The sequence below is a fragment of the Schistocerca nitens genome, chromosome 8, assembly GCF_023898315.1.
Source record: "Schistocerca nitens isolate TAMUIC-IGC-003100 chromosome 8, iqSchNite1.1, whole genome shotgun sequence".
Classification (NCBI taxonomy): domain Eukaryota; kingdom Metazoa; phylum Arthropoda; class Insecta; order Orthoptera; family Acrididae; genus Schistocerca; species Schistocerca nitens.
The window spans coordinates 217,405,332-217,430,801 of NC_064621.1; the positions used below are offsets into that span (position 1 = coordinate 217,405,332).

The 25,470-nt window shown below is 40.3% G+C and overlaps 1 protein-coding gene across 4 annotated transcripts in view; it reads left to right on the plus strand.

The window, feature by feature from the left end:
* Positions 1-25,470, plus strand: part of LOC126199022 (dual oxidase maturation factor 1-like) — a 145,142-nt gene that overhangs the window by 75,652 nt on the left and 44,020 nt on the right. For all 4 annotated transcript variants that reach the window (XM_049935716.1, XM_049935717.1, XM_049935714.1 and 1 more), the window contains one exon: positions 698-909. In XM_049935716.1, coding sequence (XP_049791673.1) covers positions 698-909 — 212 coding nt within the window. The remainder of the gene's footprint in view (positions 1-697; positions 910-25,470) is intronic.

Below are 25,470 nucleotides of genomic sequence, written 5' to 3' on the forward strand. Positions count from 1 at the left end.
GCCAGCCATACCTCTGACTTAAAGATATGGTGACTTGTTTAACCAAACATGCCATTTTCCCACTTTTCATTATAATAGATTATTATTTTTGGTAGATCCTTAAAGCTATCAGATGCTGAAAGAGGATATTTTCATAGCTACATGTGTAACAATACTAATAATCATAATAATGGTAAGTTTAGGTTAAAAATTATGTGAATAAAAGGGTGTGTTCTTAGTTCTGCCTGATCTTGTATCATATTGATCCATGCTCTCCACTGCTTATTAAGAATTTATTACATGTTTGGTGTAGAAAACATTCTATACTTCCAAGGGCTCCACAACATGTATAATCTATAGCATAATGTCCACTAAACAATTTGTATACATTTGTATTTATTGTCCCTGTGAACACATTTTGCACATTTCTCTGACCAATTTCATCGAATTCTCATTGGCTGTAAAATTGTATGGAATCACCACAATGGCAAGACGTCAGTATCACAATGCATATAGCTGCTATATGGCACTAGGAAAGTGGCTCCGGTAACGATGGCTTTTTGGTTTCTGAAGACCATGGGTCAAAACACACACAGATAGAGATATTGTCTATGTATAGCTTTAAGAATGGAATTACAGCACATTGTAATGTAATAATCTCTCTGTAAATGCTTATTTTTAATGTCTGCAGTAATTAATTTTTTTTTGTTTGGAGCAGGTCTGCATTTCCATGCTGGTTGGTAGCCAATCTATCCTTTTTGCATGTGGTGCGCTATGGAGGATATTTCATGGTGCTTACAGGCTTCTTCCAGATACTAGCCTGTGTCCTGTGGGCATCAATACGAAATTATCAAGAGCTAGCAATACCTATCGGGAAAGAAGTTCTTGTGACACACTTTGGCTTTCATTTTTGGCTTGTGCTCATTGTAGGTAAGCTATAAACATTTAAATAGTGGTATTTACATTAGGATGGTAATGTTTTGGGCAAGAAAGTGATAAATGAGGAAAGAAGTCATTAGAGACAGAGTACAAGGTAAAACTGTACAAGGTTGGGGAAGAAAAATGTTCATGTTATTTTCAACAGAACTGTTCCACCATTTGGTTAATGGGGAAATGAAATGCAGTACTCCCATGTGTGAGTTTAAGTATCTTACCACTGTGATACCATGTTAGGCAGAAGCAGGAGAAAGTAAGAAGAGTATAATGTTGGCATAGGTGGGGAATGTGGCCGAAGATGATAATTAAGGAAATGGCGAGGGTAATGGCGAATGAGTCAGAAGATGGTGGTTGAAAATAAAGGACCAGCAGAGCTTTGGGCCAAGGGATTGTGGAGATATATTATAGGCTGGCAGTTTCAATGTGTGCAGTTCAGAGGAGCTTGTGCTAGGAAGGAGGACCTAATGGAACAGAAAATGAAACAACTGTTGAAATCACTGGTGTTATAGTGTGCATCATGATCACCAAGTGGGTGGTCAAGTTTTTAGTTAATCAAGAATTGGAAGGTGGCCTTTTCTGAATACAGACAGCTCACATAAGGCTAGCACTCATAGTGTATACCATAGCTTCTTTCACAAATGAACTAAACTTTGATAGAGCAGGAAATGCCTGTGACTGGACTGCAACAGGAAGTAGTGAGTGCATGTATAGAAAAGGCCTTTGCATGAAGCAATGATTCATAGGGTGGCTGATTGATAGAGGATGTGGTGTAGTGGTACATTTGGATACTGTGTAGCCTGAATTGGCAACAGAATACCACTTTGTAGGATGACAGTGGAATTATAGGTAGGATATTCCTCATCTCATCATAGCACATGACAACAGGGTGTGGTTGTCTTTTCAAGGTGATAATGGGAGCGCTAGTCTGTGGTTGGTTTACAGTGATGACAAGAGTTATTTATTTCATGGGAAGAAATTGTGCAGATTATCGGTTTCTATACTACTGAACAAGGCAGTGCAGTGGTATTCAGGATGATGGTACTTCAAATTCTTGGCTGACCATAAAGATACAAGTTTTCCATAATTTCAGTAAATTGTTTAATTTGAATTCCAGGATGGTTCCTCTGAAAGGACTTGGTCCTTTTCCTTCCTCATTTGCGCCTAACCCAGGTTGTGCTGTGCCTCTGATGAGCTTGTCATTAATATTAATATTGTTAAAATATATCTAAAAACAAAGATGATGTAACTTACCAAACGAAAGCGTTGGTATGTTGATAGACACACAAACAAACACGAACACACACACAAAATTCAAGCTTTCGCAACCCACGGTTGCTTCATCAGGAAAGAGGGAAGGAGAGGGAAAGACGAAAGGATGTGGGTTTTAAGGGAGAGGGTAAGGAGTCATTCCAATCCTGGGAGCAGAGACTTACCTTAGGGGGAAAAAAGGACAGGTATACACGCGCGCGCGCGCGCGCGCACACACACACACACACACACACACACACACACACACACACACACATCCATCTGCACATATGCAGACACAAGCAGACATATGTAAAGCCTTTAGATTCTCATAGTGTTTCGTATGGCATTGTGACCGAGCACTTGAATTACCGAAAATTGTGCGCACGTTGGGTACTGAAAATGTTGACGGATGTGTACAAAACCAAACGTTTAGACAGTGCATTGACTTTCCTTAAACGGTACCACAATGACGGTGATGATTTCTTAAGCCAAATTGTTATGGGTGTTGAAACATGGGCAGCCTACGTCACACCAGAATCAAAGCAACCGTCCATGGAAGTTGAGCAAGGGCATCGTTTTGCTGCAAGACAATGCCTGTCCGCATGTGGCAAATCAGACCAAAGATCTCATCACATCTTTTCAATGGGAAACTCTAGATCATCCTCCATACAGCCCCGATCTTGCACCCAGTGACTACCATCTGTTCCTGCACTTGAAGAAACACCTGGGCAGTCAGCGTCTTCAAGACGATGACAAAGTCAAAGCAGTGGTGATGCAGTGGTTAACAAGTCAGGCGGCAGACTTCTGTGAGGAGGGTATTCAAAAACTGGTACAACGTTATGACAAGTGCCTCAATATTGACAGGAATTATGTAGAAAAGTAGATTAAGGTATAGGCTTTCATGTAAAAATAAAATTAATGAGATATCTTAGCAAGTCTTTTTTAAATTTCAAAACGGTACTTACTTAAAAAACACACCTCATAGATGTAAATATGTCAGTACTTTCCTCTCAAACTTTTCTTATCTGTGATAGGTTTTACAATATTAGGAGTTTTGTTCTAGGGTATTATCTCCTTTTGATAGGTTCTTTTTGATATGTTTTTAGACATAACATGAAGATTATCTGACTATCTTACGCAGTGATTATGAAGTTTTACTCATATGTTCCTTACTCATTTCATGTTTCTTGAAGAACAGTAATATTTATGATATGTACATATTGGGCAATTGTGCTATGTTGAACTTTTAAACAAAGATCTACTCGTACATGAGCCACCAATGCTGTGTGCAGTGACTGATTCTGATAGTGGTCTTTTTTTTATACCATACATCTCTGTGTTGCAGAAAAGATGTCTCAGGATATCATTCTATATTTTACACATGAATTTCCAGGATCATTAATGCATAACAACCTCTACTTACCTTTTGAAGTAACATGTCTCATTTCATGTTACTCTGGATCCACAAGCTCAAAAAATCTGTTGACAGAAAGGTATAAGAATATGTAGATGGGCTATTCAAGGAAAGTGAGATGAAAGACAGGGTTATGGAAAGGGAAGAGAAAGTAGCTACAGATGAGATGGGAGATATGATGCTGTGAGAAGAATTTGACAGAACAGTGAAATACTTAAGCTGAAACAATGCCCCTGGAATAGACAAAGTTTCCCAATAATTATTGAGATCCTTGGGAGAGCCAGCCATTACAAAACTATTCCATATGGTGTGCAAGATACTTGAGACAGTGGAAATATCCTCAGACTTCAAGAAGAATGTAATAATTCCAATTCCAAGGACAGCAGTTGCTGACATGTGAGAATATTAATTGCACAAGACTGGTGTAAATTATTTACAGAAGACTGGAAAAGCTAGTAGAAGCCGATCTTGGGGATGATGAGTTTATGTTCCAAAGAAAGGCAGGAACATGTATGGTAAAACAAAAAAATGACCCGACAAATTATCTTAGGCAGTGGGTTGAAGGAAGGTAAGCCTACATTTCTAGATTTAAAGAAAGGTTTTGAATATGTTGACTAGAATACACACTTTGAAATTCTGAAGATATGAGGGTTAAATACAAGAAACAAAAGATTATCAACAATTTGTACAGAAACCAAACTGCAGCTATAAGAGTTGAAGGAAGAGAAGCAGTATTTGAGAAGGGAGTAGGGCAGGGTTGCAGCCTATCTATCCCCTGTCTATCCCCAAACTTATCAATCTGTACATTGACAGGCAATAATGAAAATCAATGATAAGTAATAAAAACGTTGAGGTTAGCCAATGACATTGGAATTACAGCAGTCTTAAAACTTTCTCAGGATAGTTTACATCTATCTTCAAGAGCCTGCCAGTTCAGTTCCTTCAGTATCTCTGTGACACACTCTCATGAATCAAACAAACATGTGACCATTCATGCTGCCTTTCTCTGTATATGTTCAATTTCCCCTGTTAATCTTATTTGGTACAGATCCCACATGCTTGAGCAGTTTTCTAGAATGGGTTCCACAAGTGATTTGTAAGTGATCTCCTTTTTGGACTTACTGCAGTTCCCCAGTATTCTACCAATAAATCATAGCCTACCATCTGCTGTACTCACGACTGAGCCTTTGTGATCATTCTATTTCATATCCCTATGAAGTGTTACACCCAAGTATCTGTATGAGTTGGCTGATTCTAACTGTGACCAATTGATATTATAGTGATAGGATAATGTTCGTTCGTTCGATAAGCAGTTAGAAACTAATCTAATTTTGTTGTCTGTGAGTCTTGTGCTAACTCTTTGTGTATGGTTACTTAGAAATGGCCACTACATTGATAAGCTTCACAGTCATAGTTTCCATGTATGTGAAGGAGAATGGTGGGCCTATCACATCAAATGCTTATGTTAAGCCGAGGAATATTCCCATTACATGTCTTTTCCCATCCATAAGTTTTGGACTACTACATCTACAGCCATATATAGGTGTCAGTTGATTCCTGGCTTTCGCAGTCATGCTTTAGTTTTATTGATGTATAATTTTTGTTCGTGAGTTTTGTCATCCTGGTATATGTAATATGTTCTCATAATTTGAAAAAAATGGAGGTCAAAAGTAATTAGGTAATAATTACAGACATTATTTTTCTGTTCTCTGGTTTCATTAGTAAAAAACATGAGTTTTTGTAAGGGACGTTTGGTAATACTAGATTTTGCTTTTGGTTGTGTGCATGTTGGTAGTGAAATGGTCTTGTTTAAAATCTTCAGCTATTGTTGTTAAGTAACAGTTGAAGATGTTTGCTGTTTCTGTTGAACTAGCTATTTTCTTATTGTTCTGTGCCAGTACACACTGTTTCAGTTATAAAAAAATAATGCCCTATATCCTATCTTATGAAATCCAGTTTATTTGTTGCATTATCATTATACATTCTTAAGACTATTGATTTATTTTCTAAAGATGTTTTTTGATGTGTGTTCATCTATTCGATGAGTTCTTTCCTTACACATTTCATGCAGTATTCGTATTCTCTTGCAGAAGGCTCCAATTCCTTTAATATTTCAGTTATTTGTTGTTTCTAGATTATATGCTTTTGTTAGGTCTAATAATGTGCATAAAGGAAAGGCTGATACAAAATATAGTACTCTAAAAATAAGGTGAACTTATCATCTACGTTTAGAGTATGACTGATACATGACCAATGTTCACTACTTAATAATTCATTAAAGTGTCTTAACTTTGACTACATGTAGAGTCTTTGTTTCATTTTTAGGCTACTATTTTTGCAGACTGTTCTTTTAATCCATTCTGAGGACTGGGCTGTGTGATCACTACTTTTACTGATGCACCTTTCTTATACTTGTTAACGGTTACTTGGTCCGAGGTTTTCTGGTTGGTTGGTGTGACTCTAGTTGGAACATCCACCCTTGTTTCAGATTACGTGCTTTAGTTAGGTCTAATAATTTACACTTGTGTTTATTTTCTGTGAGGAAGTCCATGTTTCTGTCACCAAAAATGACTGCCTCACAATTAATTATACTTACTTTAAATGCAATCTGTTACAATGTCAAGTTCAACAAATATATTTCTAGGACGACACAATACCTGTAAGTCACAGCACAAGTAAACAAAGTAAGATGTGTGTACAATGTAACAGTCAAATCAGCACTGAGTCCAAGTCTAGCGGTCGCTGACTGGCTGGCCGCTTAGGTGGCGGGGCTGCTACATGGTTGGCAGACAGCGCCGCATGTAGCGGACACGCATAACTGCGCGGCGGCACTTTGAAAGATCGGCGAGTCACAACGCTTTTCCCCCCTTTGAATTTTTTGCACAGGTCTTGATGGAGGTGGCCTGTAGATTGCTAACGCCCATAGGTTTTGTTTGACTGGCCGTAAAGTCTCGAGGAGGAGGCTTCCCGTACGGATGGAAGTGTCCCCGATGATAACGGGTCGAGATGACAGGAGACGTAGGGGTCGAATCTGCTGGGGCCCCGTGCCCCAATCTGCCCATTGCGGCAAGTCCGATTGTTATAACACGAGACATGGGTGATGTGTTGGCGTCCGTAGGACAAGGAGGCGAGTAGAGTTGCTCCAACAGATGATGGTCATCTGGTTCCTGCATGGGCACGTCTCCTGGTGGCGTCAGTTCTTGTGCTGGCACCGAGATGATGGTGAGAGGGCTGCGTTGTGAGTAATGAGAGATTCCAAGATCCTGAGTGTCAGGTAGAGCTGAAGGTGGTGTAGCGGCATTCGGAACAGGCATTGCCGGCACTCGAGGCCGAAGCTGGTCCGAATGACACACTGCAACACCCGTGTCCGTCTGGATTTCATACATGTGTCAGCCACGGTGTCGTAAGATGCGGCCAGGACTCCATTTTGGCTGCCTGCCATGTCTCCCTACCCATACAAGGTTGTCGGCGGTGAACCGGCCAAGCGAAGGCACCCGCAGCCGTTAGATGGAAGGCCGCAGAAGATGAAGTAGCGTGGGGGGCTGTCGGCCATGTAAGAGCTCAGCCGGGCTGCGGTCGCCCAAGGAGGTGAAACGGTAAGAAGCCAGAAACTGGAGAAGCGCATCATCAGCAGCAGAAGTCAGGAGTTTCCTCATCTGAGCCTTAAATGTGTGGACCAATTGTTCAGCCTCACCGTTTGACTGTGGATGGAATGGAGGGGCCGTGTCATGCATGACACCATGATGGGCACAAAAATCCGCAAAATCGGAAGAGGCAAATCACAGACCATTATCAGTAACAAGAATAGAGGGAAGGCCTTCCAAAGAGAAAATGCGAGCTAGAGCATTGGTGGTTGCCGCGGTGGTAGGCGACGTGCAACAGACAATTAAAGGAAAGTTAGAGTAGGTGTCAATAACGAGAAGCCAATAAGTACCTAAAAAAGGTCCCGCGAAGTCAGCATGAATATGCTCCCAGGGCTTCTCAGGCAAAGGCCACGGTGACAAAGATGACTTCGGGGCGGTGGCCTGTGACGCACAAGGGCCGCAGGCAGCGACCATGTGTGCGATTTCAGAGTCGATGCTGGGCCAGTACACATAACGGTGCACCAGAGATTTTGTGCGAGAGACACCCCAGTGTCCTTGGTGAAAGAGGCGCAAGACCGAAGCACGCAAAGACGCAGGTACCACGACACACGGTGAAGCATTGTCGGTGGAAAGGAGGATAACACCATCCCTAGCCGTGAGGCGGTAGCGCAAAGCGTAGTAGTTCAGCAACGGATCAGAAGGCTTAGCGGATGGACGATCTGGCCAACCCTTCTTAATACAGCATAAAACCCGGGAGAGGGTAGGATCAGAACCCGTAAAAGCCACCAGCCGGTCCCCGGTGATGGGGAACTCGTCCACAACCCGCTGCTCGGCAACATCCAGGTGGAAACACAAAAGTACGTCCCTATCGAATGCCTGATCAGGACCCATGGGAAGGCGAGACAGAGCATCAGCATTTGCATGTTGAGCCATCAGCCGGAAATGAATCTCATAATTGAAACAAGACAAGTAAAGAGCCCAACGCTGGAGGCGGTGTGCAGCCTTGTCGGGAAGCGACGTTGATGGATGAAACAAGGAAACAAGTGGTTTGTGGTCCGTAACAAGATGAAATTTGGATCCATAGAGAAAAACACCAAACTTATGAAAAGCATAAATAATGGCCAAAGCTTCTTTTTCAATTTGCATCCGTGAGTGTTTTGGAGGCATAAGAATGGGTTGTTCAGAACCGTCAGAAAAACGGTGCACAAGGACTGCACCAATCCCGTATTGAGAGGTGTCCATGGCAAGAACAAGATGTTGGCCAGGTCGATAAGTAGCCAGGCATGGGGCCTGTTTCAGCATAGTCTTCAATTTCTGGAAAGCCGCATCGCAAGACGCGGACCAGTGAAAGGGCACGTTTTTATGCAACAGGCGATGCAATGGCTGAGCCACCAAAGCCGCAGGCGGTAAAAACCTGTGATAGTATGCTATTTTCCCCAAGAAGGCCTGCAGTTCCTTAACAGATGTAGGGCGAGGAAGGGAATCGATCGCAGCGACAGTTTGCTGAAGCAGACGAATAGCATCCCGAGAGAGTTGAAACCCCAAGTACGTGATAGATGCCTGAAAAAATTTTGATTTCTGAAGATTACACTTAAGACCGGTGGTCTGTAAGACATGAAAAAGTGTGCGGAGATTCTGAAGATGTTCTTCAGTCGTGGAGCTCGTGACAACAATGTCGTCCACGTAATTTATACACCCAGTGACAGGGAGCAATAATTGTTCCAAGAATCACTGAAAGAGAGCAGGGGTGCTGGCAACCCCAAATGGCAATCGTTGGTATTGATAGAGGCCGAAAGGCGTGTTAAGGACCAGGAACTGCCGGGAAGCAGCATCAAGAGGAAGTTGATGATAAGCTTCTGACAAGTCAAGTTAAGAAAAATAGTGGCCTCCAGCAAGTTTAGAGAACAATTCTTCAGGTCGGGGCATAGGGTAAGTGTCGATAAGGGATTGAGCATTTACAGTGGCTTTGAAATCGCCACAGAGATGAATATCACCATTGGGCTTAGCAACGACAATGACAGGAGAGGACCACTCACTGGAAGTGACAGGAAGCAAGACCCCTGAAGCAGTGAGACGATCCAGCTCCCATTTGATCCGATCACGAAGGGCCACAGGAATGGGCCGAGCCCAAAAAAACTTAGGCCGAGCAGTGGGTTTGAGCATGATATGAGCATCAAAGTCGTTTGCATGGCCTAAACTAGGAGAAAAAAGGGACAAAAATGTCGTCGACAAGGAATCCAATTGAGCATAAGGAATAGCATCAGAGACGATATTGACAGAGTCATCTATGGAGAACCCAAAAACGCGAAAGGCATCGAAATCAAAAAGATTCTCCACGTTACTATGGTCGACCACAAATATGGGAACAGTGCAAACGATGGATTTGTAAGGTACCTTGGCATTCAATTGTCCCAAGAGAGAAATCTTCTGTTTATTGTACATCTGTAATCGCCTAGTGACAGGTGATAGGATTGGAGAACCCAACTGAAGATACGTCTGAGAATTGATGATAGTGGCAGCAGAACCAGTATCCACCTGCATGCTAACATCCCGACCAAGGATTTGGACAGTGAGGAATAACTTCCCCGAAAGGGAAGAAGTACCATTGACAGACAACACAGAAGCAGAATCAGCGTCACGTTCATGAACGTCAGGTATGTGGTCAGATTTGCAAACGGATCACACATGACCCTTCTTTTTGCATTTGCAACACACGGCCCAACGTTGGGGACAATCCTCCCGTGAATGTTTCGTAAAACACCATGGACATGAAGGAAGTTGCCGTGGGTTTTGCTGCAGTTTCTTAGGGGTTTGTTTGTTTATGGTTAGGCCGAGGCTGCGCTTGGGAGTGTACTGCGGAAACATCGGCCGGCGGGGACACGCCGCATGCTTCGTCAACAGCGCACAGAGGTTGTACTTCCCTGACGTCACCCCATGCCTCTATTTGCGCTCCAGCGGCGCGAGAAATTTCAAAAGACTGAGCGATGGATAGGACTTCATCGAGAGTTAGATTTGCCAACTGAAGGGCACGTTGCCTAACTTCTTTGTCGGGCGCTGACCGGATAATAGCATTCCGTACCATGCAATCGGCATAGGATTCTTTGTGAACGTCAGTAACAAATTGACACTTTCGACTGAGGCCGTGAAGTTCAGCCACCCAAGCGCAATAGGATTGATTCGGGATTCTGTTGTTTTTGACAATGATAAAAGGCAACACGAGAGGCTACCACATGTGTATGCTTTTGAAAATATACGGACAGAAGTGAGCATATTTCAGCAAAGGACAAAGACGCAGGATCCTGCAAAGGAGCCAATTGCGACAACAACTGATACATTTGAGGTGAAATCCATGAAAGGAACAGAGACTTACATGTTTGGTCATCCGCGACATGAAATGCCAAGAAGTGCTGTCGAAGATGTTTTTTGTAATCAGACCATTCTTCCGCCGTCTCGTCGTAAGGAGGAAAAGGAGGTAGAGACAACGACGAGAGACCCCCCGCACTGAACGCCGCAACGAAATCACGAATCGCAGATGTGAGAAGCATTTGCTGTTCAATGAGACCTTGTAATAGTTGCTCTAAAGTAGCCATGGAAACCTGTGGGTCAACGATGAAAAAAAAAAATTCACTACCTCATCGCCAATTGTTATAACGTCAAGTTGAACAAATATATTTCTAGGACGACACAATACATGTAAGTCAACACAATACATGTAAGTCACAGCTCAAGTAAACAAAGTAAGACGTGTGTACACTGTAACAATCAAATCAGCACTGAGTCCAAGTCTAGCGGCCGCTGGCTGGCTGGCCACTTAGGTGGCGCGGCTGCTGTATGGCTGGCAGACAGCGCTGCATATAGAGGATGCGCATAACTGCACGGCAGCACTTTGAAAGACCGGTGAGTCACAACACAATCATTTTTGTTTAGCCTGTACCATGGCGGTCATTGATATTGGATGAAACAGCAAGTTCATTATTAGTAGTCTCAATTTGTTTATATCCATGCCACGTTACGGAGGTTCGAACTTCCATCATCAGTCTGATTCATGTGGATTAATAGAACATGGATGTGTCATGTTACACCTTTTAGTTAACCTGTGGCATCTTCTCCAGTGCTCACAGGCTACTTTTTTCTGAGTGTTACATCACATACACCATCACACTTTCTAATTGTATTAGATTCTAAGTGCCATCTTTGATCCCGTCTGTTTTTACAAATTGTGATGGCATATGTGATGTAACAGGACATAAAAAGTAGCCTTTGACCACTGAAGACAGCATCACATGTTACCCTCCCTCCCCCAACCCCCCCTTCGACACCACCCCTCCCCCCCTCCCCCCCCCCCCCCCAAAGTTGTAATGCGAAACATACATGTATTAATCCACAGGAATTCACCTGGTGTTAGATAATCTGAAACAAATCATAGAAATAAATAAATTGTGACTACTTTCATTCATTGTACTTTCATTCTTTACAAAAATATTTCAAATGTTCCTAATGGGGAATGGTACACAATTGCAGCTATTACATTTATTTCTGTAACTATGACCGCTGCACTCTCAAAGTCCTTGCCACAAATAAGCGATGTGACTTCAATATTAATTGTATAAGTGATTGTGCAAGGAAGAGGATGCTGGTAGACCTCCTTAATTCATATAATCTTATGCAAACTGTATTCTTTCCAACGAGAGTGCAAGGGAACAGTAGAACAACCATAGACAACATTTTTGTTCATTCCTCATTACTAGAAGGGCATTCTGTTAGCAAAAAGGTGAATGGCCTTTCTCCAGTCGTTGCAAGATGGCGCCGATAGAAAAGTGTAAGTGGCATTGTGCTCTTGTCCAAAAGGCAAAAAATAAGCAGTTCGTCGTGTAAAGAATGTGAAAAGCGAGTTATGAAAGGTATTTGGTGTGTCAAGTGCAACTATTGGTTACACGAAAAGTGCGCGAAAATAAACTTAAAATACATCAGTGAAGATTTCCGTGGACGTGTCACGCTTGTTTACGTAAAGAAACGGCCGATCTTGCAACTATAGTGGAGTCCAAAAATGAAATTATAAAATTACTACAAAATGACATTCAGGCATTAAAAACTGAAATACTATGTTTAAAGGAAGAAAATTCTAGATTAATACTTGAAAAACAGTCCGATGTGGGTGAAATACATAAAACAAAACAGCAACAAGAATTGAAAACCACGTGTGAAAGTGCAACTGCAAATAGTGTCACCAAAACTACAAAAAGTAGACCTAAGGTTAAACAAACTCAATTTCAGTGTAAAAAGAATGTTAAAATTTACGGAGATAGTCATGTACGCAATATTTCAGATTGTATGTCTTAACTCGACCACAGAAAACGTGCGCATTTCATCCGTTATTAAACCTGGGGCAAAGTTTGTTGATGTAACAAGCTCTTTAAACAATGACTGCACCGATTTTACAGAAAGTGATGTCGTTGTTATTATAGCAGGTTCAAACGACGTTTATTGCAACGAGGCCAGTTCATTTATTAAAAAGTTGATTGTTATGTTAATGATGTTGTCCCATACAAATGTGATCTTGTCAAATATTCCGGCGAGATTTCATCTGCCCGACGTGTGTGAACCAAGAAATCCGATCTACAAATAAAAAATTAAAACATTTCTGCTCCAACTTAAAAAATGTGAGACTGCTGGACCTTAACAGTTATCAAAGAAGCAGCTTCACTGTACATGGACTACATCTTAATCGTCTGGGTAAGAATACTGTAGCAACTGACATCAACAGAGCTATTGAGGAAACAAAAAGCGATAATTCAAATCTGATACCCTGTACCTCAGATGTCATACACACGAAAGACGAAAGTGATAATTATATATGCCTGCAGAGCAAGCAAACGGAAATAATTCCTCACTGCAGTGTCAAGACTGTTGATTTTTTAGGATAAAAAAGTGCCTCAGTGTTCCCAATTTAGAAACTATCAATTTGTGTGATAATGTTAACCTTGAGAAGGATATATCCTCTCATGAGTGTACTAATGTATCATTTTTACATTATAATGTTGAGGGCTTGGGTAACAAAATCGATGTATTTGAGGCCTTAATTACAGATCTAGCTCCACATGTAATCGTGGTTACAGAGCATCAAAAAGCTAACCATAATATTCAGTATTATAAGTTACAGGAGTATAATCTTACATCGTTTTTTTGTAGAACAGAACATAAAGGAGGGGGTGTTGCTACTTACGTAAGGAAATGTAACCTAATAAGTTCTGTAGAAAAAGTAACACGGGTTAAGGATTATTGTATCGAGAAAGACTTTGAAGCAGTGATAATTAAGTTAATAATTGTATCCGTCCCACTTATTGTGGTAGGTATATATCGAGCCCCTTCTGGTAATCTCGAGGTTTTCCTGGAAGCACTGGATAGTGTATTGGGGAAGCTAAGCAACGGTGGCAATACAGTAAATATTGTAATGTTAGGAGACTTTAATATAAACACACTAAGCAACAGCCAGGAATGCAAAGGTTTAAAGGCTGCATAAGATCCTATGATATTAAAGACCTACTTGGTCATGTGCCCACTAGAATACATCTACATCTACATCTACATTCATACTCCGCAAGCCACCCAACGGTGTGTGGCGGAGGGCACTTTACGTGCCACTGTCATTACCTCCCTTTCCTGTTCCAGTCGCGTATGGTTCGCGGGAAGAACGACTGTCTGAAAGCCTCCGTGCGCGCTCTAATCTCTCTAATTTTACATTCGTGATCTCCTCGGGAGAGTCAAGCAGCAGTTCCATAGATCATGTGATGACCAATTATGAAAATGTTGTGTCGGCACAGACTGTAAACGGGCACATATCTGATCATCTAGGTCAATTATTAGTGATTGGTTGTCTTAATAAACTTAAACAAAACAAAAAATATGAGAATAGAAGATTATTTTCTGAATACAACATCACCTTGCTAAAGAAAACTTTGGGTCAAGAATCTTGGGAATCAGTTTATAGAGAAAGGGGAGTTGACAGCAAATGGAAAGTATTTGTAAAAATTTTAACTAGATATATTGATATTACTATCCCGGCAAAGAAGATCAATGTAAATAAAAATAAACCTCCAGTAGTCAAACGTGTAAAACTTGATGAAAAAACGAAAAGACTCAAAGAAGGAATGGAGTATATGTATAAGCTACACAGAGAAAACAGTCTTGATTCATATAAAGAGGATTATAAAAAATATAAATTTGAGTATCGCGAGGAAGTAAGGAGAAGGAAAGTAGAACATATTAGTAAACAGATCCGAAATTCTGACTGTGTCTCAAAGTCGTGCTGGGCAGTAGTTAATGATATGAGGAACACTGATTCAAAAACTGAAATTAATAATATAGAGTTAAGTATACATAATGATAATTTTTCTGATCCTTATATAGTTAGCAATATATTTAATGATTACTTTATAGATGCTATTGAAAATGATAATTGCATGAAACAGGAGAGGCAGTTTAAATATGATAAGGAAAAGGAACGGGACTCTTGTATGCTACCTACAGTAACCATCAAGGACGTAACAGAGCTAATTGACAACCTAAAAAATAAAAGATCAGCTGGATGGGATGAATTCTCTCCTTTTCTACTGAAAAAATGCAAGGGTGAGTTAGCCAGACCATTAGTCCATCTAATAAATTGTGTACTTGAAGAAGGTGTGTTTCCGAAGAAACTGAAACTTGCTTTAGTTAAACCTTTATATAAAAAAGGGGAAAGAAAACAACCACAGAACTACAGACCAGTTGCCTTAACATCAGTGTTTGGTAAATTAATTGAAAAAATAATGCTAGAAATCCTAATTGAGCACTATAATATGAATAACTTAATAGGAGATTTCCAACACGGCTTTAGAAGTGGTCGGAGCACCATATCTGCAGCAGTACAGTTTGTACACTGTCTGATGGAGAAAATAAATGAGGGTTACGAAACGGCAGGAGTGTTTTTAGATCTTTCCAAAGCGTTTGACAGAGTCCATCATGGCACTCTTTTCAGTAAACTTGCGTATAATGGTGTCAGTGGGAAACTGTTGCTTTTAATAGAATCTTACCTTAAAGATAGACAACAATGCACAGAAGTTGTGTATGATAATGGAGAGGTAATTGCAAAAAGAAGATCAAAGATAAGGAACATAAATTTTGGTGTGCCACAAGGCTCTATCTTGGGCCCCTTCTTGTTTATTTGCTACGTGAATGATTTCCCAAAAGTATTAGACACCAGTCATCGTATTACTATGTATGCTGACGACACCTCTGGGGTTTGCTGGGCACGTAGTAATGATGACCTAAATTTAGTGGTACAGAATTTTGTTGAAAAAGCCCAAACACATTTTGAAAAAGAAAACCTGAGGGTCAATATTAACAAAACTAATTTAATTTATTTTAAGACAAGTAGTTCAAATAAAAATACTGTTCCAAATGAGGACATTCAGGAAAATACCTGTTCAGAATGTAAATTTCTGGGGATATATATAGATGACAGACTTTCGTGGAATCAGCAAAAAGATCATGTCTGTGGTAAAATAACATCTAGTCTGTATTTACTAAGGAGATTAGTTCAATATTTAGATATCGAAGCAATAAAAATAGCGTATTTTGGGTTGGTGTATCCCCATCTATCTTATGGAATTGTATTGTGGGGTGAGTGTAGCCAATACAATATAAAAAGGGTATTTGTATTCCAGAAAAGAGTAATAAGAACTATGGCAAAAGTAAGACCCAGAACATCATGTAAAAACCTGTTTATTAAGTTTAATATTATGACTATCTATGCAGTATATATGTTTCAATCAATATTATTAGTGAAAAAAGACAAAAAAGTGACAAACAGGAATATGGAAATCCATGATTACAATGTGTTGTTGTTGTGGTCTTCAGTCCTGAGACTGGTTTGATGCAGCTCTCCATGCTACTCTATCCTGTTCAAGCTTCTTCATCTCCCAGTACCTACTGCAACCTACATCCTTCTGAATCTGCTTAGTGTATTGATCTCTTGGTCTCCCTCTATGATTTTTACCCTCCACGCTGCCCTCCAATGCTAAATTTGTGATCCCTTGATGTCTCAAAACATGTCCTACCAACCGATCCCTTCTTCTAGTCAAGTTGTGCCACAAACTTATCTTCTCCCCAATCCTATTCAATACCTCCTCATTAGTTACGTGATCTACCCACCTTATCTTCAGCCTTCTTCTGTAGCACCACATTTCGAAAGCTTCTATTCTCTTCTTGTCCAAACTGGTTATCGTCCATGTTTCACTTCCATACATGGCTACACTCCATACAAATACTTTCAGAAACGACTTCCTGACACTTAAATCTATACTCGATGTTAACAAATTTCTCTTCTTCAGAAACGATTTCCTTGCCATTGCCAGTCTACATTTTATATCCTCTCTACTTCGACCATCATCAGTTATTTTACTCCCTAAATAGCAAAACTCCTTTACTACTTTAAAGTGTCTCATTTCCTAATCTAATCCCCTCAGCATCACCCGATTTAATTTGACTACATTCCATTATCCTAGTTTTCCTTTTGTTGATGTTCATCTTATATCCTCCTTTCAAGACACTGTCCATTCCGTTCAACTGCTCTTCCAGGTCCTTTGCTGTCTCTGACAGAATTACAATGTCATCGGCAAACCTCAAAGTTTTTACTTCTTCTCCATGAATTTTAATACCTACTCCAAATTTTTCTTTTGTTTCCTTTACTGCTTGCTCAATATACAGATTGAATAACATCGGGGAGGGGCTACAACCCTGTCTCACTCCTTTCCCAACCACTGCTTCCCTTTCATGCCCCTCGACTCTTATAACTGCCATCTGGTTTCTGTACAAATTGTAAATAGCCTTTCGCTCCCTGTATTTTACCCCTGCCACCTTCAGAATTTGAAAGAGAGTATTCCAGTTAACGTTGTCAAAAGCTTTCTCTAAGTCTACAAATGCTAGAAACGTCGGTTTGCCTTTTCTTAATCTTTCTTATAAGATAAGTCGTAAGGTTAGTATTGCCTTACGTGTTCCAACATTTCTACGGAATCCAAATTGATCTTCCCCGAGGTTCGCTTCTACCATTTTTTCCATTCGTCTGTAAAGAATTCGCGTTAGTATTTTGCAGCTGTGACTTATTAAACTGATAGTTCGGTAATTTTCACATCTGTCAACACCTGCTTTCTTTGGTATTGGAATTATTATATTCTTCTTGAAGTCTGTGGGTATTTCGCCTGTCTCATACATCTTGCTCACCAGATGGTAGAGTTTTGTCATGACTGGCTCTCCCAAGGCCATCAGTAGTTCTAATGGAATGTTGTCTACTCCCGGGGCCTTGTTTCGACTCAGGTCTTTCAGTGCTCTGTCAAACTCTTCACGCAGTATCTTATCTCCCATTTCATCTTCATCTACATCCTCTTCCATTTCCATAATATTGTCCTCAAGTACATCGCCCTTGTATAAACCCTCTATATACTCCTTCCACCTTTCTGCCTTCCCTTCTTTGCTTAGAACAGGGTTGCCATCTGAGCTCTTGATATTCATACAAGTGGTTTTCTTCCCTCCAAAGGTCTCTTTAATTTTCCTGTAGGCAGTATCTATCTTACCCCTAGTGAGACAAGCCTCTACATCCTTACATTTGTCCTCTAGCCATCTCTGCTTAGCCATTTTGCACTTTCTGTCGATCTCATTTTTGAGACGTTTGTATTCCCTTTTGCCTGCTTCATTTACTGCATTTTTATATTTTCTCCTTTCATCAATTAAATTCAATATTTCTTCTGTTACCCAAGGATTTCTATTAGCCCTCTTCTTTTTACCTACTTGATCCTCTGCTGCCTTCACTACTTCATCCCTCAGAGCTACCCATTCATCTTCTACTGTATTTCTTTCCCCCATTCCTGTCAATTGTTCCCTTATGCTCTCCCTGAAACTCTGTACAACCTCTGGTTCTTTCAGTTTATCCAGGTCCCATCTCCTTAAATTCCCACCTTTTTGCAGTTTCTTTAGTTTCAATCTGCAGTTCATAACCAATAGATTGTGGTCTGAATCCACATCTGCCCCTGGAAATGTCTTACAATTTAAAACCTGGTCCCTAAATCTCTGTCTTACCATTATATAATCTATCTGATACCTATTAGTATCTCCAGGATTATTCCAGGTATACAACCTTCTTTTATGATTCTTGAACCAAGTGTTAGCTATGATTAAGTTATGCTCTGTGCAAAATTCTACAAGGCGGCTTCCTCTTTCATTTCTTCCCCCCAATCCATATTCACCTACTATGTTTCCTTCTCTCCCTTTTCCTACTGACGAATTCCAGTCACCCATGACTATTAAATTTTCGTCTCCCTTCACTACCTGAATAATTTCTTTTATCTCGTCATACATTTCATCAATTTCTTCATCATCTGCAGAGCTAGTTGGCATATAAACTTGTACTACTGTAGTAGGCATGGGCTTTGTGTCTATCTTGGCCACAATAATGCGTTCACTATGCTGTTTGTAGTAGCTAACCCGCACTCCTATTTTTTTATTCATTATTAAACCTACTCCTGCATTACCCCTATTTGATTTTGTATTTATAACCCTGTAATCACCTGACCAAAAGTCTTGTTCCTCCTGCCACCGAACTTCACTAATTCCCACTATATCTAACTTTAACCTATCCATTTCCCTTGCCCGATTAAGGGATCTGACATTCCACCCTCCGATCCGTAGAATGCGTTTTCTTTCTCCTGATAACGATGTCCTCTTGAGTAGTCCCCGCCCGGAGATCCGAATGGGGGACTATTTTACCTCCAGAATATTTTACCCAAGGGGACGCCATCATCATTTAATCATACAGTAAAGCTGCATGTCCTCGGGAAAAATTACGGCTGTAGTTTCCCCTTGCTTTCAGCCGTTCGCAGTACCAGCACAGCAAGGCCGTTTTGGTTAATGTTACAAGGCCAGATCAGTCAATCATCCAGACTGTTGCCCCTGCAACTACTGAAAAGGCTGCTGCCCCTCTTCAGGAACCACATGTTTGTATGGCCTCTCAACAGATACCCCTCCGTTGTGGTTGCACCTACGGTACGGCCATCTGTATCGCTGAGGCACGCAAGCCTCCCCACCAACGGCAAGGTCCATGGTTCATGGGGGAAGATGATTACAATACAAGACAAAAATCAGACTTTCATATGGTGAGCAGATGATTGAATCTAACAACAAATACCCCATTCATTAAGGGAGCAATATTTTATAATTCTCTGCCAAACAACCTGAAACAGCTTTCTGGTAGAATTTTTAAAAACGAGTTTAAAAAAATGGCTTGTATTGAAGTGCCCATACAGTATGGTGTTGACATGATTTGACCTCAGGAATGCTATATTAAATATACTTAAATGATATTTTACTTAGTAGCATGTAATCTATTTATATTGTGTATCAATAATCTGAATGTAATTATTATAACATTGCCCATGCATGTTAAATACATGTTTCGAGCTGTAAGATAAAATAAATAAAAAAAAAAAAATAAAATGAAAGATCATGATGCACAAATTTTAACTCTAAAAGATTTTTGTGCTGCAACACGCATTAAATGTAGTCATCAGCTGTTTAGGAAAGCTGATCCAGTTGCTGTAGAGACCTTTGTAAACCTTATCAAGGAACAAGAGTGGCAAGATGTTTATAGTGCTGATACAGTAGACGATAAATATAATGCTTTTCTCAAGACTTTTCTCGTGCTCTTTGAAAGTTGCTTTCCGTTAGAACGTTCAAAACAGGGTACTAGCACAAACAGGCAGCCTGGGTGGCTGACTAGAGGGATAAGAATATCTTGTAGAACAAAGTGGCAATTATATCAAAACGTTAGAAACAGTCAAAATCTAAATGCAGCTGCCCATTACAAATGTATTGTAAGGTGCTTAAAAATGTTATTAGGAAGGCAAAAAGTATGTGGTATGCAGATAGAATAGCTAAGTCGCAGGATAAAATTAAAACCATATGGTCAGTCGTAAAGGAAGTGGCTGGTCTCCAGAGACAGGTCAAGGATATAGAATCAGTGCGTAGTGGGAATGTCCGTGTTACTGATAAGTCGCATATATGTACAGTATTTAATAATTACTTTCTGAATATAGCAGGTAAACTAAATGGAAACCTAGTCCCAACAGGGAATCATATAGCGCTCTTAGAAAAAGAGTGTTCTGGGACTGTTACCTGAAATGTTCCTCCATGATACTGACAAGAGGGAGATTGAGTTAATAATTAAATCACTAAAGACCAAGAACTCTCATGGATATGATGGGGTATCTAGCAGAATACTGAAGTATTGTTCTATGTATGTTAGCCCAGTACTTAGCCATATCTGTAACTTTTCCTTTAGGAGTGGTCGGTTTCCTGACCGATTAAAGTACTCGGTAATGAAGCCACTTTATAAAAAGGGAGACCTTGATAATGTTGACAATTTTAGACCTATTTCTATGCCATCGGTGTTTGCTTAAGTTATCGAGAAGGTTGTATATACAAGGTTACTGGAGCATTTAAATTCACATAATTTGCTGTCAAATGTTCAGTTTGGTTTTAGAAATGGTTTAACAACTGGAAATGCTATATTCTCTTTTCTCTGTGAGGTTTTGGATGGATTAAATAAAAGGTTGTGAACGCTAGGTGTTTTCTTTGATTTAACGAAGGCTTTTGACTGTGTTGACCACAAAATATTACTGCAGAAGTTGGACCATTATGGAGTAAGGGGAGTAGCTTACAATTGGTTCGCCTCTTACTTTAAGAACAGAAAGCAGAAGGTAATTATCCGCAATATTGAGAGTGGTAGTGATGTTCAGTCCCAATGGGGCACTGTTAAGTGGGGCGTTCCCCAAGGGTCGGTGCTGGGCCCACTGCTGTTTCTTATTTATATAAATGATATTTCTTCTAGTATTACAGGTGATTCAAAAATATTTCTGTTTGCTGATGACACCAGCTTGATAGTGAAGGATCTTGTGTGTAATATTGAAACAGTATCAAATAATGTAGTTCATGAAATAAGTTCGTGGCTTGTGGAAAATAATTTGATGCTAAATCACAGTAAGACTCAGTTTTTACAGTTTCTAACTCACAATTCAACAAGAACCGATATTTTGATCAGACAGAATGGGCATATTATAAGTGAGACGGAACAGTTCAAGTTCCTAGGCATTCAGATAGATAGTAAGCTGTTGTGGAAAGCCCATGTCCAGGATCTTGTTCAGAAACTAAATGCTGCTTTATTTACCATTAGAACAGTATCTGAAATAAGTGACACTTCAACACGAAAAGTAGTCTACTTCGCATATTTTCATACGCTTATGTCGTATGGTATTATTTTTTGGGGTAATTCTTCTGATTCAAAAAGGGTATTTTTGGCTCAAAAGCGGGCTGTTCGAGCTATATGTGGTGTAAGTTCGAGAACCTCTTGTCGACCCCTATTCAATAGTCTGGGAATTCTGACATTGCCCTCACAGTATATATTTTCTTTAATGCCGTTTGTTGTTAGCAATATTAGCCTATTCCCAAGAGTTAGCAGCTTTCACTCAGTTAATACTATGCAGAAATCCAATCTGCATCTGGAATGCACTTCCTTGACTCTTGTGCAGAAAGGAGTGCAGTATTCTGCTGCATCCATTTTCAATAAGCTACCACAAGAACTCAAAAATCTTAGCAGTAGCCCAAACTCTTAAGTCTAAACTGAAGAGTTTCCTCATGGCTCACTCCTTCTATTCTGCCGAGGAGCTCCTGGAAGAGCTAAAAAATTAAGCAAATTCCAGTGTTACGTTGTTGATTTTATTTATTTAAACTTACGACTTGTCACCTGAATATGTTTTTTTTTTTATATTTCATTTTATCTGTTTCTAATATCGTGTTATAATTTCATGTATTGACTCGTTCCATGACCATGGAGACTTCTTCTTAATTTGGTCCCACGGAACAATAAATAAATAAATAAATAAGATGTTAATTGTTAAGCTATTTGTTTTCTTTCATCCATTGGTGCTGCTCCCCCCTCCCTTTCACAAACCTGGAACAACACGCTCTGTGCTGACTGACAAAGCTATCAGTGGTATTCATATTCTATTCCCATCCAATGACAGTGCCCTCAACAACTCATAACCACAGACCATGCATTGTTAATATGCTCTGCTTCTCACACATCCAAAACTTCATTAAGCACCCTGTAGTATACAAAGGCAGTTCAGAAAGTAACTGCCTTTCCATCATGGTGGTAGTATTGTTGTGCTGTCATTGTCCTCCAATTCAGTAAGCATCCAGCTGTGAAAGTATGAACTTCATGCATTTGCTTCTTATAATAGCAAACATGAGTGCTGTAACATAAAATCCTGCAAAATACAAACAATAATAAGATTTACTTCTGTGAAAAATGTTTCAGCAGGAGACATTCGTCATCAGTTGTGTACTGTGTAAGATCCAAACATGAGTGAAGGTGTTGCACAGCAATGGGTCCAGTTTCTTAAAAGTGGTTGAGTAGACATTCATTATGAAGAGAGGGGTGGTAGGGCATCTGTAGTGAATAAAGTTCTTGTCAAGAAAATTTATGAAACAGTTCATGAAAATTGAAAATTTGCCATCTCTGAACTTTCTGATAAATTCCCGTAAATTCCTCTTATGGTTCTGTTTGAGGCTGAATCCATTAACTTAGGCTATGAAAGTTCTGTGCTCGGTAGGTACCAAAATTGCTCACAGAGGTCCATAAAATGAAACAAATGGGCTGTGTCTTAGACTTCCTTTCATGCTATGATGCAGAAGGGGAAGATTTTTTCTAAGACAATTTTGATGTGTTGAAACTTGGGTGGCGTATGTAAAAGCTGAAATGAAACAACAGTCAGTGTCTTGTGGCCATATCAGTACTCTATGCAAGGCAGACAAAGTGCACCAAACTCTGTCGTAGAGGTAGGTTTGACTACAGTTTCTTGGAATGCTGGTTGAATTTGTGGAGTGTGAAACAACGGTCACTTCAGACGTGTACTGCGAAACTTTGAAGAAACTTAAGTGAGTCATTCAAAATAAACATTGCAGTATGCTGACATCCAGTGTTGTGTTTTTGCATGACAGTGTTCATCCTCACAGTGCTCAAAAAGCTCTAGAAATTTTGAAGCTATTCGAACAGGGTGTTTTCAATAATCCTCCATACAACCCAGACTTGGCACCAAGTGATTTTCATCTGTTCACTCATATGAAGAAGTGAAAGATTGGCTATGTACCTAAGTGGCAGAATTTTATGGAGAAGAAATTTGTAAATTAGTTAAATGCTATGACAAATGCTTGAATTTAAAGGGTGACTTTACACTCTAAGACAAAGAAATGATGCACCATGAAGGAATTATATGAATGGGATGAAAATCGGTAGATGAGATACACATGTACAGAAAAACATATGATTACAGTTTCAGAAAAATTTTATGATATATTCCAGAGAAAGAGCTTCACAAATTGAGTAAGTCAGTACATGTTGGTCTACCTGTGACCCTTATATGTACAAGCCATTATTTGGATTGTCATCGATTGATAGAGTTATTGATGTCCTACTGAGGCATATCATGCCAAATTCCATCCAATTGGTACATTAGATCATCGAAATCATGAGATGGATGGAGAGCCCTGCCAATAATGCTCCAAACGTTCTCAAATGGGGAGAGATCCAGAGACCTTGCTGGCCAAGGTAGGGCTTGACAAGCATCAAGACAAGCAACAGAGGCTCTCACCATGTGTGGGCAGACAGTATCTTGCTGAAATGTATGCCCAGGATGGCTTGCCATGAAGGGCAACAAAATGGGGCACAGACTATTGTCAACGTACCATTGTGCTGTAAGGGTACCATGAGTGACAATCACAGGGGTCCTGCAAAGAAATGGCATCTCCTGGTTGTTGGGCCTTTTGGTGGGTGACAGTCACGTTGGTATCTCATCACTGTTGGGGCATCACCAGACCTATCTTCAGCTTTGAATCTCACTGACTGTAGTAGAGCTGTCTTCAGGGATGAGTCCTTTTTTAACTGAGTCCCCAATGACTGACAAAGACCTGTCTGGAGATGCCCCAGACAGTGGTGGAATACCAACCTGACTGCCACCCACCATACTGCCTGACAACTAGGAGTGATGGTCTGGGGTGCCATTTCTTTTCATAGCAGGACCCCTCGGGTTGTCATCCGCGGCACCATTACACCACAGCGGTATGTCGACAACATTCAATGCCCCATTTTGTTGCCTTTCATAGCAAGCCATCCTGAGCTTACATTTCAGCAAGACATTGCCCACCCACACATGGCAAGAGTTTATACTGCTTGTTTTCATGCTTGCTGAGCCTTACCTTAGCCAGCAAGTTTGCCGGATCTCTCCCCAACTAAAAATGTTTGAAGCATTATAAAAGGGACCCTCCAAGCAGCTCAGGATTTTGATGATCGAACATACCAATCAGACAGAATTTGACATGATAACCCTCAGGAGGACATCCAACAACTCTACAGCCAACAACTCTACCAATCTCCGAAAACCTGAATAGCTGCTTGCATAAGGGCCAGAGGTCGACCAATGTGTTACTGACTTGCTCATTGTGTGAAGCTCTTTCTCTTGAATAAATCATCCAATTTTCTGAAACTGTCATTTATTTGTAGGTACAGATTTTCTTTTTCTTAGAATGTTTCCAATCATTTTTTCCATGCAAGTTTTTTATTTACAGCCAAACAGAAGTTTGCTTCTGAACTTAGTCTCAAACTTCCTTTCCAGACCTCCCACACAGTTGTCTATGTATCTTTTAAAAATCTGATTCTTACCTACAGTTTAGTCCTCTCAAGTTGTCTTACTAACCCAGGTTTAATCACCTTGAACTTGTCAATTATGTACTTTCTTTTATCCATTATTTTAAGTGCAAACACTTATTTGTCATCCACGCCATGTATCAAAGTCATCCCAAAGCAAATATCGAACCTCGGCTCAGACCATTCCAATCTTCTTTCAATTGTGATCCATCTCTGTTTCTAATCCCAAGTAATCTTCCGTTCCAGGAATTCCTCATCTCCAACCTGACTCGATACTCCTTACTAAAATCTCTTCCTGGCAAGTCCAGCACCATAGTTATGGAAACAACAGCTATTCGTAACCCAAAAGCCAATCCTGACGTAATCAGTCTTCCCACAGACAAGGTCTCCATCACCATAATCATGAACTGTAGTGACTACATGGCTGATGGTCTCTCCAGCTTTCTGACACCTCTGCTTACAAACCTTACCATACTATGACCCCATCTCAAAAGTCCAACATGATTTCCATCAACTCC